Source organism: Emys orbicularis, chromosome 2, assembly GCF_028017835.1.
Source record: "Emys orbicularis isolate rEmyOrb1 chromosome 2, rEmyOrb1.hap1, whole genome shotgun sequence".
NCBI classification, from domain to species: domain Eukaryota; kingdom Metazoa; phylum Chordata; order Testudines; family Emydidae; genus Emys; species Emys orbicularis.
The window spans coordinates 241,629,113-241,645,330 of record NC_088684.1 but is presented as its reverse complement, the minus strand read 5'-3'; the positions used below and the strand labels follow the sequence as shown (position 1 = coordinate 241,645,330).

General features: G+C 37.9%; 1 protein-coding gene across 2 annotated transcripts in view; it reads right to left on the bottom strand.

The window, feature by feature from the left end:
- The window catches only part of SNX13 (sorting nexin 13), a 153,023-nt gene that overhangs the window by 59,655 nt on the left and 77,150 nt on the right, over positions 1 to 16,218 (bottom strand). For both annotated transcript variants that reach the window (XM_065398804.1, XM_065398803.1), the window contains 6 exons: positions 14,184 to 14,272; positions 13,285 to 13,368; positions 5,656 to 5,794; positions 4,872 to 4,960; positions 3,047 to 3,146; positions 1,512 to 1,705 (listed from right to left, as the gene is read on the bottom strand). In XM_065398804.1, coding sequence (XP_065254876.1) covers positions 1,512 to 1,705; positions 3,047 to 3,146; positions 4,872 to 4,960; positions 5,656 to 5,794; positions 13,285 to 13,368; positions 14,184 to 14,272 — 695 coding nt within the window. The remainder of the gene's footprint in view (positions 1 to 1,511; positions 1,706 to 3,046; positions 3,147 to 4,871; positions 4,961 to 5,655; positions 5,795 to 13,284; positions 13,369 to 14,183; positions 14,273 to 16,218) is intronic.

Below are 16,218 nucleotides of genomic sequence, written 5' to 3'. Positions count from 1 at the left end.
GCATGCTGCCATGTGACCCAATAGTCTGAGACAGACCCGGGCCATGGTGAGTGGATGTGCTGTGACACTGGCAATTAGATGAGACATTGCCCTGAACCTGGCCTCTGGCAGAAACGCTCTGGCTCGGGTAGAGTTGAGTACCGCCCTGATAAACTCTATCCGTTGGACCAGGACTAAAGTTGATTTTTGTTCATTTCTCAGCAGGCCCAGAGCCCGACAAATGGCTTGCAGCATTTCAATGCTGTGTTAGACTTGGGCCCTGGAGTGGCCCTTGATGAGCCAGTCGTCAAGGTATGGGTAAACCTGGATACCCCAACGCCTGAGGTAGGCCACCACCACTGACACACATTTCATAAACACGCTTGGCGCTGTTTCCAGGCCAAATGGGAACACTGCAAATTGGTAGTGGGCGGTCCCAACTATGAAACGTAGGAACCATCTGTGAGTGTGGAATATCGATATGTGAAAGTAAGCTTCTTTCAAATTGAGGGTGGCATACCAGTCTCCTGGATCCAGGGAAGGAATGATGGAGGTCAGGGAGACCATGTGAAACTTCAACTTCTTGAGATACTTGTTGAGGTTCCGCAGGTTGAGGATGGGCCATAGACTCCCCTTTGGCATCAAAAGTAGTGGGAGTAAAACTCCTTGCCCCTTAAATGCAGTGGGACTTCGACGGCTCCCACCTACAGAAGGCCTTGCACCTCCCGAACGAGCAGATGCTCATGAGAAGGGTCCCTGAAGAGGGAGGGTGGGAGGGATAGAAATAAACTGGAGAGTATATCCCCCCTGCTACTGTGCTGATGACCCACTGGTCCGATGTTATAGAGGCCCAGGCAGGGAAGAAGGGGGACAGACGGTTGGAAAGTAACAGGGGAGCAGGACACAGGCTATGTCACCCTCAAAATGCTTGCTTACCACCTAGCTGGTTATGGGTGGAGCTCGAATGAGCAGAGGATGCCGGCTTTTAGGTTTTCAGTTTGTTTTTCTTCATCTAAGTCAACCAACTTTTGAGTACCTTATATGCATTGCGTTTTACAGGACACGCAGTCATCAGCGCTGATGCCAGCATCCCTTTACAGACCTGCTAGCAGGAACTACACCTCTACCCCGACAGAACGCTGTCCTCGGGAGCCAAAAAATCTTACCGCGTTATAGGTGAAACCGGGTTATATCGAACTTGCTTTGATCCGCCGGAGTGCACAGCCCCACCCCCCTGGAGCGCTGCTTTACCGCGTTATATCCGAATTCATGTTATATCTGGTCGCGTTATATCGGGGTAGAGGTGTATTTACCCTACGCTTGATGCAAGTGAAATCATTCAGGTATCAACTGCAACATATCTGTTTTCTTGTAACAAGTTTTTTACCAAATCTATTTCACAGGAAGTTAGCTTCTGATTGTTCTAAATTTAACTAAGAGTTCTGACACTGCAGTGTACTTTTTAAAAAAACATTCCACAAATACTTACCAATTCAAAAATTAGTAAATTATTTCAAAAAGAATATTCCTACCTTCTCTGATAAGTACTGCTCATAAATTCCAACTGCCGCTGCTCTTAATAGGCCTTTGGTTTGATTAGTCTGATGTTTTCCATCTCTCTGCCGGCTTAGTAACACCTCCAGCTGTTGCTGTGCTGTAACCCTGTACCCTTCCACTGTCATCCAGAAGAAGAGATGTGCTTGGCCTCCAGTCTGCTGCATGTAATCTACAAAATCAATCATCATTATTGTAATTATACCTGTTAGGATAAAAACACATCTTAAGAACTCACGCATCCTGATGTAAAAAACGACTAGGTCAGAAACATTAACTAAATTAGGAATAAGCTTCAGGATTTGATTATGGTTTTGGATAAGACTATAACATTGACACTCAGAGTCACTGTAAGAAACGCCCCCCAACGCCCTATAGGATACTCATAAGACTTCATCAAAAAGCGAAGTCTGGAGGAAAGTATAGAACTAGGGCTGTGTTTTATATTAAAAAATGAGCACATCACATCTTAATTGTAGCCACAGCCATATGAGATATAATAGGGACTGTGCGCAGCATGGTAGGAGCCAAGAGGAAATTGAGCCTGAGGTAAAATTGGGTCCCTTCACAGAAGTCTAAAAGTTAACTTTTATTTAATCCTTGCAATGTCAGGACACAACAGAATAAACTGACATTATGTGAAACTTGTAAATGAACTTCACTCCTTTATCAATTTTGTAATTTACTGAAGATGCCAACAATCTAAAGACAGACATTCTTATTCTTGCATATGAATACATTTTAGAGATATTAAAACTAACGCTTTTTAAAAGTTTCTTTAAACAAAAGGACATTTTTGGCGCCTTCTACAAGGATTTGCAATCCTCCAAATTCTGGCATAGTGGATACTACCATAAATAGTCTCAATAGGACTACCTAGAGTATGAGGCAATGCAGAGGCGACACGTGGGGTGCATGTGGGGTCATGTCCCGTCCCCCCAGATTTCGCTGGCTGGGCCCCTTCCCTGTGTGGCAGCTCCACAGGGAGAGGCAGCAGAAGACACCTGGGAGTTGCAGGGAGGGGCCACTAAGGGTAAGAGGGGATGTGACTCAAACTGTTGAGGGGGTGGAAGAGAACCTTTAAATTGTGCCCCACCACTATCAACAGGTACCAGTCATCTCTGAAGCAATGTGGTCATAATTTAAGAAATTTGTTCAATTTAAGAGATATTACCAGCCAGCAATATTCCTATTCCAAAAGGAAGGAATCTCCAGACAGATAGAATCTTTCAAAAAGAAACTTAAGTGACACCACTGTAAACATTCACTGAATCAGTCTTGTGGTTAAATCTCTATGTCTGAAAACTCTTTCAAGCTGACTTTAACATGAAGTATGAAGTTAAGAATAATATCAGTTTAACCTGAACTCATCATGGCAAAGACTAAGTTTCAATTTATCTGAAAAGTATCATGTATAGTTATGGCACAAGACACAAATGTGTATTAGTTCATATGCATGTTCTTACCTCAGAAAAAATAATCTTTTTTCCCCCCAAAGTTAGAATTTTCTTACCCATAAAAAATTGTAGTGCAACATTGTCTACCAGAATGTTGTCCAGAGGGACTGTGCAAAGTTTTCCAAAGTTTGCTGCCAGTTTCACAGTATCTATTTCCTGTACAATATAGGATACAGCATTGATAAGTTAATATATTATTTTTATTAACTTTTTATATTTTTTAAATTACTATCAAAAAGTGTTTATATAATGTAAACAGATTTACTTTAACTACAGCAAACTGTTTGGGGTTTGTTTGGTTTGGTTTTTAAAATGCTAGTTTACAGGATCACTGCTATCGCCACAATTTTTTGTTTGTGTAATTACTTATAACAGTGTTTGTTTACAGCATAGATGATTCATGCCCTCTGGAGAATTGGATTCTACCCCTGCCCCTGCCATAGAATTCCTGTGGGCAAGTATTTTAAACCTAACTGTTCACAAGTGGCCACTAAGTGTGTAGATAAGAAAATGTTCATCACAACCTTCTGAAATATTTTCTAAAGAAATTAGAGCCATCTTAAAAATGATCTGACAACCTCAAATTCTGCAGTCAATTCATCAGCACTCCATGATATATAATATGATATAGATCTGTCTGCACTGATATCTGACTTCCATTAGTTATTTTATTGATTATATTACAGTAGTGTCAGGGGCCCAAGTCATGGACCAGAGTCCTACTTGTTAGGTACTGTGTTGGTCAATAAGCACAACCCACATCATCTTTATGCCCCATCCAAGCTTAAAGCTCAACTAATGGAGTCCCAAGAAACAGGACAAAGTCAGATATGCTACAGTAAGAATGCCAACAGTTTTTCAAACGTCACAAGAAGTAGAGGCTGGAGACTAGGTGGCAACTGGAGAGGCTGTTAGAACAGAGGAAGCAAGTCAGATGAATTTCTGATACACAAGAACTTCCAAGCAGTGCAAAATACCATTGGTACTTTTAAACAAGTGACAGTCTGAACAACAAACTGTACTTCAAAAGAGAACACTACTACCAATAAATAGGCAGCAACATTACGAACTCCTACAGCTGAAAAACAGGGACTTGATCTAAGGGCCTCCAGACTGAGCTGCTTGCTGCATGAACTTCCTAATCAGAGGCAGGAATTCAATTGATGATGTAGAGAAGCTAAATCCCAGGAGATGAACTCATGTGTCAGAGAAACTGTTTTCTCTTAATTCTTAACTTCATTAGTCAGCTATGCAGCTTACTTCAGTTCTTTTCTAATTGGAAGAGTTTAAAACCAAGATCATTTAAAAATATAGTCAAGATTTTGAAAGGTTTGAAAATAAATCTGAAATATGCAATAGTTATATGTAGCATAATAGCTATATATTTATAAATATAGCACTACATAACATTTTATAATAAAATAATAATTAATGGAGATATCCTATCTCCTAGAACTGGAAGGGACCTTGATAGGTCATCGAGTCCAGCCCCCTGCCTTCACTAGCAGGACCAAGTACTGATTTTGCCCCGGATCCCTAAGTGACCCCCTCACGGATTGAACTCACAACCTGGGTTTAGCAGGCCAATGCTCAAACCACTGAGCTATCCCTCCCCCTCTAACAGAAGCTTTGATAGGTGAATTTTCCATATAAAGTTGAAAGTATGAAGGTGCAACTTTAGCTACACAATTATTCAGTATATAGTTCAATATATTCAGTATATATACTAAACAGTATAAGCTCAAGGGCTATAGTCATATTTTTCCCTTAATGAACTACAGAGATATTGTGACAATTTCTAGCGTCTTTGACAATTTCACATTATCATTTACAATTAAAAACAAACATCAGAAAGAGTATTAATAGAAAAATAGTACTTACTTTTCCTGACTGCAACCTCTGTATTCTTGAATCACATACTTTAACAACATATAATAAGCTGTTTATTTGATTTTTTATAGTATTGATATCTGAAAACAAAACATCACAAGAACTAAGACTAAAGAGGATTGAAGTAGAAACAAACTAGTGATTAAACAATTGATTTGAAGTATATCATCAATTTAAACACACTTTTAAAAGATACATATCATTTTTTCTTGTTTTGTTCTTATGTAAGGACACCTACCAGAATGGATATCACTGTCAATATTTACAGTGAAGTGGGATTTTTTTTAGTTTTTTTTTTCCAATTTAATTTCTACTGGAAGAACTGAATTGCAGTTAAGTAGTCTTTTTCCTTCCATCCTCAATATAACTTTCAGTTATTATTTAAAAAGTTGAGAGTAATCCATCATCAATAGATGAAGCACTACTGAAAGTCAGAACCAGTCAGGCAGATTTCAACCAGGACATTTGACTTTTATTAAAATATTAATTTTGTTAGAACAAAACCTATCAAGACACATGATTACTGTTACAAACTATGATAATGGCCACCACAGAAAGGGGAATACAGATGGAGGAAATCAGTCTTTGATCTTAAGCATCAAAGAAAACTCAGGTTTGAATCTTTCACATAACATTTTTAATAGCACTCATAATTAACACTATTTAGTAAGGTAAGAGTTCACATTTTAACACTCTTCCTGTAATTACCAAAATAAAACAAAAAATCTGTTAGGCAAAAGCTATTTTATTTCTTCATTAAAATAAAAATACTAACCATCTCCTGCTGTATCTAAGGATCGAAGATATTGCAGTTCTTCTCCAGCCTTATCTCTTACTGCTTCCAGCTCCCCTACATTGTCACTTAATTTAATAACATTCATGAAGGCCTCATAGTTACAATTGGAATCACGAATCTGAAATAGCCAGAAAATGTACAACCCAAATTATGCAGAAGAGAAAAAATCTATGCATAGTGTATGCTTTTTCATGGTGAACTGGAATCAGACAATTAAGGGAAAATTGTAATTTTAACATATACTGTATAGTGCCATCACTTTAAAAGCATCACAGTTCATGGCAGCCATGAAATTCAAACTGCTTTCTTAGGATTGTGCCGTCTATGGAGAAATAAATCCTTGTGGCAGTTTAAACCTCTAAACTTGGTTTTCAATTAGGAAATTCTATTTGAACCTGTAGACTTTTTAAATTAAAAGCTAAATTTTTTAAAAGAAATTGTAAGAACTTTCTGTTCTGAACAAAGACCAGATTGTGGGGGCCCACAGTAATTATGTGCCTGTCATGTTTAAAGCAACAGATTCTGTCATTTTGCTATCACATACAGATCCACACTTGGGTGTTTTGAATTGTTGTTCCTGGCATCAGGAATGGTATAAAGACCCTACAGCATTTAAGGGTTTCCCCACATTCTATCAAGGAAAAAGGTCAGAACTGTAAGGAGTGGGGATGTGTATAATTGTTTATTAAGACAGGAATGGTCCCATGGACAACCAAGACATATTTCACCTCAGAACACACAAATTCTGAAAGTTTAAGACCTCACATTTAAAATCCCCTTCTTGAATATTACAGATCTAGAGGTCTCTCTCTACACGCTAAAACAAAAGGTCAGACACTGAGAACTTGCAGTTCATGGGGAGTGTGAGCTAAGGCACCTTTAAGCCACCATGTTAAAAAAGTCTGGTGACGTTTTCTTTGAAAATCTCTCATGCCCCCTCCACTTGCTTTGGAGCAGGGACTTGAAATTCGCAGGGGCAGACATTGTTTTAGGGATGTGCTCTGGGTTGTGTCTGTGAAAATCTGCCTAAATTTGACCAAGTTATAAGTCCTGAAAAATGAAAGTTTGAGCACATTCAGTAGAGACAACTTGGATTTCAGCAGCTAAATTTCCCAAAGGTTTTGTCTACATTGCACATGCTCTAGCTTGAAGCTAAGCAGGGCTTTCCCTGCAATTGCAGCTCTGAGCTGCTGTGCTAGGTCCAGACATTTGAACTGAGTCCAGGGAGACTCTCTCTCCTGTGCTGTCAATGATCCCTCTGCTGGCCCCAGACAGTATGCAGAAGGAAGCTGCCTGATTAGAAAGTGGAGGGGACAAGAGCCAGACCTGCAGGAAGAAGAGGAGAATGGACTGGGACAAGGAGTCAGAAGGGGCAGGGCAGAAAATGAGACTGGGAGTCTGGCTGGGCAAGGAGTCTGGGGACAAGGAACCAAGATATGTAGGGAACTGGGACTGGCTGGACAATGAGACTGGGACGGGGAGTTCGGTGGGATGATACAATGATGAGACACCTGAGGAGTAGAGACTGGGGTTAGTAAGATGATGAAAGTGGCACTCACTGGGACAAGAAATGAAGAGAAGAGAGGAGGAGTGGAAGAGTGAGGACTGGGGAGAGGTTTGGGGGGAGCAAAAAGAGTTGAACTTGGAGGGAATGGGCAGAAAAGTCTGTGGCAACACTCCCCTCCTGGAATGGAATCTAAGATTCCTGAGTTTCACCATTCCTCTGCTGGGAGCAAACATCTCCAAAACCCATCCCCATCTAGTGCTGTTCCACATAAAAGATGACAACTTACTACCACTACCAGTTACACCATGACCTCAAATGGCTGACGATCTGAAAGATCAGTAGGTTCCAATGCTGCTGATTACTTCTGACTGTCAACAGGACATGATGGAATTTCTGTTTGTCTTTGCTTTTTTAAAATCCTATGATTAAGTTAAGATTTTGTCACGGTTATTTTTAATAAATGTCAGGGACAGGCTGCAGGCAAAAAACAAAAATTCACTGAATTTTTAACCTTTTATTAAAAATAATGGGGGGAGGAGTGTGCTGCAGAAGAGGCTGAAGCCGAAGAAGTCATGGACGTTCGTTAAAGTCATGGAATCCATGACATCCATGATTAAATCATATCCTTACCTATGACATTACACAATAAAACTGTACTAAAAGGTTATTAAGTTGCAAAGTCCAGCACTCATAAGTTAGAAAATGCCAGAATGAAGGTTCACTGTAAAACCTTAATTTGGCTCTCTTGTGTGTGTGCATGATACAATCTTCAACTGCATGATGATTTTTTTTTTGGAAGATGTATAGTGAATGAAGCAATGGTGCCCAATCTTATTACACAGGAGGGCCACATAAACCTAAGCACAACCTTAGCAAACCTAAGCAAAACTGTGTGGGCCAAACAGATTCTACAGATTTTAATAAGATTTAAAGTCACCTAACCTAACATCAATCCTGCGCAAGATAATAGAGTGGCTGGTACATTACTCGATTAACAAAGAATTAAAGGAGGAGAATATAATTAATGTTAATCAACATTAATAAGATTTTAATTTAATTTTAATAAGATTTAAAGTCACTAGTATTGATTTATATTTTAGGTTCAGCTTGTTTCATATGTAGATAGATTACTGTACATAGAAACATTGTCTATTTACAACTTGTGTAAACTAGAATGATGTAAACATGATGACAAAATGCTAATGAATCAGCCATTCGTATAATGTGTTGAAGCAGGCCGTGGGCCTTATAAAATGCTCTGGTGGGCGATGTACAGTCCATGCACCATAAATTGAGCAACCTTAAAGTAGGGATGAAAGCAGAGAATGGGCAGTCTAATGCTTACGGAAGTTGAATACTGCCTTTGAGAAATGGATTCAATCCCTGCCTCTGCCACAGAGTTCCTGTGTGATGCTTGGCAAGTCATTTAAAGAAACTTTTCACAGGTTGTTACTAACTGTATGTCCTTCATTTTTAGGGTGCCTGACTTGAGAGCCTGGAAGAAGTGTTAAGTACTCACAGCCACAAGTGAAGTCAATGGGAACTGTGATTTGAACATATAAAGTGCTACGTCTTCTGAAGAATCAGGCTGTAGGTGTCTCAAACTGGGCCCCCAAAATTAGTGGATACTTTTGACTAGAGTGGATCAAAAAAATTTCAGTGGAAGCTGATTACTTTGAAAAAATGCAGTTAGTTGAGACTGAAACATCTTGCAGGACTGAAAATTTCTGTCAAGAAAAAGGCAAAATGTTCGCAACTGACAGTGCTGTTCTAATTTTTTGTTTCAAATTATATTAAAATTTTATTTTATAGTCAAATACTAAATATAATATAGAAAGTCTATACAAAATGACAGTACTGAAATGATGCATTTTGACACTAAACAAAACATTTTGATGGTCCCTAATTGCATTTTTTAATTTTCATTTTGCCAGAAATTTCAGATTTTCATTCTGAATCAGAATGAGATTTCTTTCAAAGTGTCAGAATTCCCATGGGAACCAGAATTTCCATTCCAAGCTATTCTATTTTTGACCATAAGCTCTTTATGCTGCTACTCCCCATCTATAAAATGGAGATAGTAATTCCACCTCATCTCACAAGGGTATTGTGAAAAGAAATTAATTAATATTTGTGATGCACTCGAATGCTATTGCGATGAGCACCACAGAAAAGTCCATGAGGAAATTAATAATTCTGACTTCAGCACAGGTTCTGAATAGCATGCAGTAAATAAAGCATGGAACCATGCATTGAACAAGGAGTTAAAACAAACATTAAATAGCTGCATAGGTGTGAATACCATCCATTCTGCACTGAGTTATGTGGGGTCCTGTAGAAAAATAATATGTGATCATGAAACTAAAAACTGTCATAATTCATATGAAAGCAACCTTAATACTGACATTTCTTAACTTTTCAGTGCTTGACCTTGGAACCTTAATGTAGTTTTGTGTGTGTATGTGTAACATATGTGTAGCATGGAAGACAAGCTCAGGAAGATTTTCATTTAAATCTGCCTGTCTTCATAGATGACACCTTACTAAGTAGAACTGAAACATCCATCATGAACTTCCATCATAATCCAGAGTAAAAATATTTTGAAGTCAATAAAATCCCATGGATGAGCTTTCTAACCCTATTAGAAAGTGGCAGCACAACTTTGGTCTCAGAAATTGGAAATTCTTTTTAACCTGATTTGAATCTAAACAAGTCAAAATTTCTCAGAAAGCATGCCATCTAGTTATTTTTCGGAAATACTTATTTGGAAAGAGTCCAACTTCGGACAACTATAATATAGGCCTTTCTGCCTTACATCAATCCTGGGCAAGACAATGGAGTGTCTGGTACATTACTCGATTAACAAAGAATTAAAGGAGGATAATATAATTAATGTCAATCAACATAGGTTTATGGAAAATGGATCTCGTCAAACTAACTTGATTTTTTTAATGTGATTATACAGGTGGTTGAAAGAGGTAATGGTGTTGACATACTTTGTACCACATGACGTTTTGATAAAAAACTAGCAAGATATAAAATTAACATGGTATACATTTTATAAATTAAAAGTTGGCTAACTGATAAGTCTCAAAATGTAATCGTAAACAGGGTCACCACTGAGCAAGTGTGTTTTCAGTTGGGTCCCATAGGGATCAGTTCTTGACACTACGCTATTTAACATTTTTATCTATTGCCAGGAAGAAAACAAAATCATTACTGAAAGTTTGCAGATAACACAAAAATTGGGGTAGTGCTAAATAATGAAGAGAACAAGTCACTAATGCAGAGCACTTTTGATTGTTTGCTTGGACGTAAGCAATGTGTATTTTAATACAGCTAACTGTAAATGTATACATCTAGGAACAAAGAATACAGGCCATACTTATAGGGTGGCAAACTATGTTTTGGGAAGCAGTGCCATTGAAGAAATTTGGTGTCATGGTAGATAAATAAACTGAACATGAACTCTCCCAGTGTGATGCTGTGGCCAAAATAACTATACAGTCCTGAGATGCATAAACACGAGAATATTCAGTAGGAATAGAGAGTACCCTTGATTTATATAGTGGCATGATGATATTTTCTGTCTTATTGTCTTTCCCTTCCCTAATGATTCCTAACATTCTGTTAGCCTTTTTGACTGCTGCTTCACACTGAGCAGATGTTTTCACAGAACTATCCACAATGACTCCAAGATTTCTTTCTTGAGTGGTAACAGCTAATTTAGACCCCCATCATTTTGCATGTATAGCTGGGATTATGTTTTCCAATATGTATTACTTTGCATTTATCAACATTGAATTTCATTTGACATTTTGATGCCCAGTCAGCAAGAGATCCCTTTGTAACTCTTCACAGTCAGCTTTTCACTTAACTATCTTGTGTAATTTTGTATCATCTGCAGACTTTGCCTCCTCACTGTTTACCCCTTTTCCGCATCATTTATAAATATGTTGAACAGCATTGATCCCAGTATAGATCCTTAGGGGACCATGCTATTTATCTCTCTCCATTGTGAAAACTGACCATTTATTCCTATAATTTATTTTCTATCTTTTAACCAGTTACTGATCCATAAGAGGACCTTCCTTCTTATTCCATGACTGCTTACTTTGCTTAAGTATGAAGTTGTGTTGTAGTCATGTTTGCCCCACGATATTCGAGAGACATGGTGGGTGAGGTAATATCTTATCTTTTAATATCTTTGCTTAAGAGACTTTGATGAGGGACCTTGTCAAAGGCTTTATGAAAGTCCAAGTACACTGTATCAAGTGGATCACCCTTGTCCATGTTTGCTGATACCCTCAAAGAATTCTTTGATATTGGTGAGGCATGATTTCCCTTTATAAAAGGGACTCCTTTGTTGACTCTTCCCCAACATGTTGTTTTCATCTATGTATCTGATAATTCTGTTCTTTACTATAGTTTCAACCCATTTCCTAGTACTTAAGTTAGGTTCACCAGCCTGTGATTGCCTAGATCGCCCCTCTAGCATTCCTTAAAAATCATCCGTACATTATCTATCCTCCAGTCACCAGGTACAGAGGCTGATTTAAGCAATAGGTTAAATACCACAATTAGTAGTTCTGCAATTTCATATTTGAGTTACTTCTGGTCCTGGTGACTTATTACTATTTAATTTATCAATTTGTTCCCAAACCACCTTGAAAGATGTATCAACCTGGGACAGTTCCTCATGTGTGTCACCAAAAAAGAATTGCTCAAGTGTGGAAATCTCCATCACATCTTCTGCAGTGAAGACTGATGCAAAGAATTAATTTAGCTTCTCCACAACGACCCTGTCTCCCTTGAGTGCTCCTTCAGCATCTCAATCGTACAGTGGCCCCACTGATTGTTTTGCAGGCTGACTGCTTCTAATGTACTTAAACTGCTATTAGTTTTTATTTCATCTGTCATTCTTAAAGCCCTTAAGAAAACTACTTCATTTGGAGGCATGCTATGAGAAATATTAATAATGTTACTGAATTCATCTTTATCATAGTATTATGATCTACTGTTACTGTTTTTATCTTCCATGTAACACTAAAACAATTCCCAAAATTCTTACAAATATAGTTTTCGACCAACCAAAATTTGTTGCTTCATTAAAAATGTCTGTCTACTCTCATTCCATTAAAAATGATTGAGAACATTCAAGTTGCAGTTAAACACTTAAAAGTCACGCAACTAAAAGTATACGGTTGCATATGCACTTTACCTCTGCCCTTTTGTGCATAATTTAGGTGACCTCTTTACTGTGAGCCTTAGGAACTGTGCAGCTTTAACCTTTAACAGCAGGATGCATGTTAAATTATACATCAGCTCACAACTAAATGTTTCACTGTGTTGTGTGCAAGTGCAGACTTCCTTAGCTGTGCATCATGATTAGGAAAGTACTGTGCATGTGCAAAGTGTGATTTAAGATGTGTCATGTCTATTCCAACCCAAAACTAAATTTTTGATGCAACTCTCACAAGCATTTTTCAATAAAGGCATTTCCACAAGAAATACTGCAGAACTAGACCCCTCAAAACACTTTACCAGGGGTCGGCACCCCATGTTGCACGACGGACACTTAACAAAATTACCGTACTTAGTGACGGACATGGGGGGGGGGAGGGAGAAGAGAGAGGGGGTATGTCATTCAGTCATTCAATTTTTTGAAAAATTAACATGGACCTCAAAATTTTTACCACAGACACTTGTGTCCATGTACAGCTACGTTGCTGACCCCTCCACTTCATTATAACAAAATTAATTCTTGAAGACAAATTACTTTCCTCCTTAATTTGACTATACTCAATTTTTACTCAAACTTTTTGAAAAAGTTCACCTGCATGTAGAGAGCAAGCTTAGAAACTATCATCCTGAAAAAACAAAGTTTGAGAAAGTTATAAAGCCACCAAAGCAGGGAATTAGAATGGGAATTCTTATGCAACATTAACAATAGCATCACTACCACTTTTAGTCTAATGATGTACTATTACAATTTGTATTTCCACTAAACCAACCATGCTTAGAGAGCACAGGAAAAGAGAATAGGAATGTGTTTACAGATGAATATTCTGGAAATACTACTGAAGCACTAAAAAGCTTACCATCCATATGACATACTGATTAATATAATCAGGATCACTGAGCTGGTTTATTAATGGAAGAAGAATTCCTCGGGCGAGGATTTCCTGAAAAATGAAATGTAATACAATTGAAATCTGTCCTCTATATCTAAAAAGTGACAAATGGTTTACTCAAAAAACTATCAAATTTTACTATGAATTCAACTTAAAGCTTCTATTTGAGTAACAAGTGAACCTTCAAGCATATTAAGAACAAACTTAAAAACAAATTATGAAACAAAAAAAATTAAAGAAAATTAGGTTTATTTCTCAGGACTCACTCTCCACACCCAAAGGTAAATTCTTGTGATAAATAAAGAATGTTAGCTCTCTTAGTCTGCTGTGTGCCCAGTACAGAAACTAGGCATCTGACCTCAAGGAAGACAGCCTAAATATCACAGCGATAGGAACCTTAGAGAAATATGACAAATGAAACACTCATCCCCGTAAGATTTTAAGAATGTTAGTATTAGTTGGACAAGAATACAATGGTGACCATTGAAAAACATTTACCTTCTATAGTATCTGCAGTCTCAGTTATTTCCCATTTTAAGTATATCAGAGTTACAGTATCACAAAAACCATTGAGTGATGTCAGTAGGTAAATATTGACTTTTTAACAGTGACTATTGCACATCCAAAAGTCACTCATATCTCTAACAATGTCATCTAGAATTGTTCACCAATGTCATATAAAAAGTCAACACCTCCATATGAAAACATGTATCTAACCTATTATGTTGAAAAGTATCATCTGGTATTAATATAATAGCTGATGATTGCATTTTATACAACACGCAAAATCAGTGACCTAGATCTAAATCTCTTTTATAATATATATGACTGGAAGTCTTAGGGTGAAATATAAATCCTAAATTTACCCTGACAAAGTATCGCATGATCTTGTTCTGGAAGTCTCCAGGAGGTAGCAATAAATACAGTAACACCTCACACAGATCCCTTAGGAATCCTAGGGAAAAACAACAACAAAATATCAATCCAATATAGAGTAGTGACAACACTACATGTTCCCTTCCATTATTCTCATGTAAGAAAAAAAGCTTTAGTTTATGGACTGAATTTGAAAGTATTAAATATACTTTTCAATGATTCTCAAACTTTTAAGTTTTATTTTTCTACTTTATATAAACATATGCAACTATCTTCAAATCTTACAATGCAAATGACTTTACTGATTTTATATATATTGACTAGAATGGATGGATGTGTGCATGGTCTTAACTTTCACAGAAACAGCTATTCCCCTTCAGTGCATTTTTTTCATACTTATGCATAGAGCAATTCAGGATTTTTTCAACAAAACAGGTTTTTGTTGGAAAAGGCAAGCTAGTTGAAACAAACTCTTCGTAGGAATGAATCAGTTTCCATTAAACTTTCATTGGGAAGTTTCTCCGGTCCAGGATATGAGAGAAAGACCCAGAATAGCTAATGGTCCAGTGGTCAGGGCACTCATGTGGGATACCCTGATTCAAATCCCTGCTCTGAATCAGACAGAGCAGAGATGTGAACCTGGAGGAGAATGCCTGGCTGTGAGGATGGAGTTGACAGAAGGGCTTAGGCTTCCTTGACCATGAGATGCTATTCCAGGAAGAAGGACTGCTAAGCAGAGATGGGGTCCGCTTATCAAGGAAGGGGAAGAGCATATTTGAATACAGACTGGCTAACCTAGTGAGGAGGGCTTTAAACTAAGTTTGATGGGGGCAGGTGACAAAAGCCCAGAGGTAAGTCAAAAAACATGGGAGAAGGGTTGGAATGTGGGGGAGACCATGAGCCATTATAGCAGGGATAAGGGAGAGAGATGAGAGAACACAAAGGGAAATCAAATCAGTATCTTAGATGTCTGTAAACCAATGCGAGAAGTATGGGGAATAAGCAGGAAGAATTCAAAATGCTAGTTAATAAACATAGTTGGCATCACAGATTAATACACATGACTAGAATATTGGTATAGAAGGATACAGCTTGCTCAGGCAAAAAGGGAGGAGGTATTGCCTTATAAATTAAAAATATACACTCTTGGACTGAGGTTGAGATGGAAAAAGAAGACAGACTTGTTGAAAGGATAAAAGGGGTAAAAAACAAGGGTGATTTCATAATAGGGGTCTACTACAGACCACCTAACCAGGAAGAAGAGGTGGATGAGTTTTTTTAAAAAAACAACTAACAAAATCATCTAGAGCATGGGACTTGGTGGTGATGGGGGACTTCAACTACTCAGACATCTGTTGGGAAAATAATGCAGATTATCCAACAAGTTCTTGGAATGTATTGGAGACCATTTTTTTTTATTTCAGAAGGTCGAGAAAGCTACTGAGAGAGGCTGTTCTAGATTTGATTTTGACAAATAGGGAGGAACTGGTTGAGAATTTGAAAGTGGAAAGCAGCTTGGGTGAAAGCAATCATGAAATGGTAGCATTCACCGTTCTCAGCAACGGTAGAAGGGAAAACAGAAAAATAAAGATAATGGATTTCAAGAAGGCAGACTTGAGCAAATTCAGGGAGTTGGTAGTTAAGATCCCATGGGAAGCAAGTCTAAAGGGAAAACATGTCAACAGAGCTGGCAGTTTTTCAAAGAGACATTATTAAGGGCAAACTATCCCACTGTATAGGAAAGATAAGAAGTATGGCAAGAGACCACCTAGGCTTAACCAGGAGATATTCAATGATCTGAAACTCAAAAGCAAGTCCTACAAAAAGTAGAAACTAGATCAAATTACAAAGAATGAATATAAACAAACAACACGAGTATGTAGGGACAAAATTAGAAAGGCTAAGGCATAAAACAAGATTAAACTACCTAGACACACACAAGGTAACAAGAAAATATTCTTCAAATACATTAGAAGCAAGAGGAAGACCAAGGACAGGGTAGACCCATTACTCAATGGGGGGGGG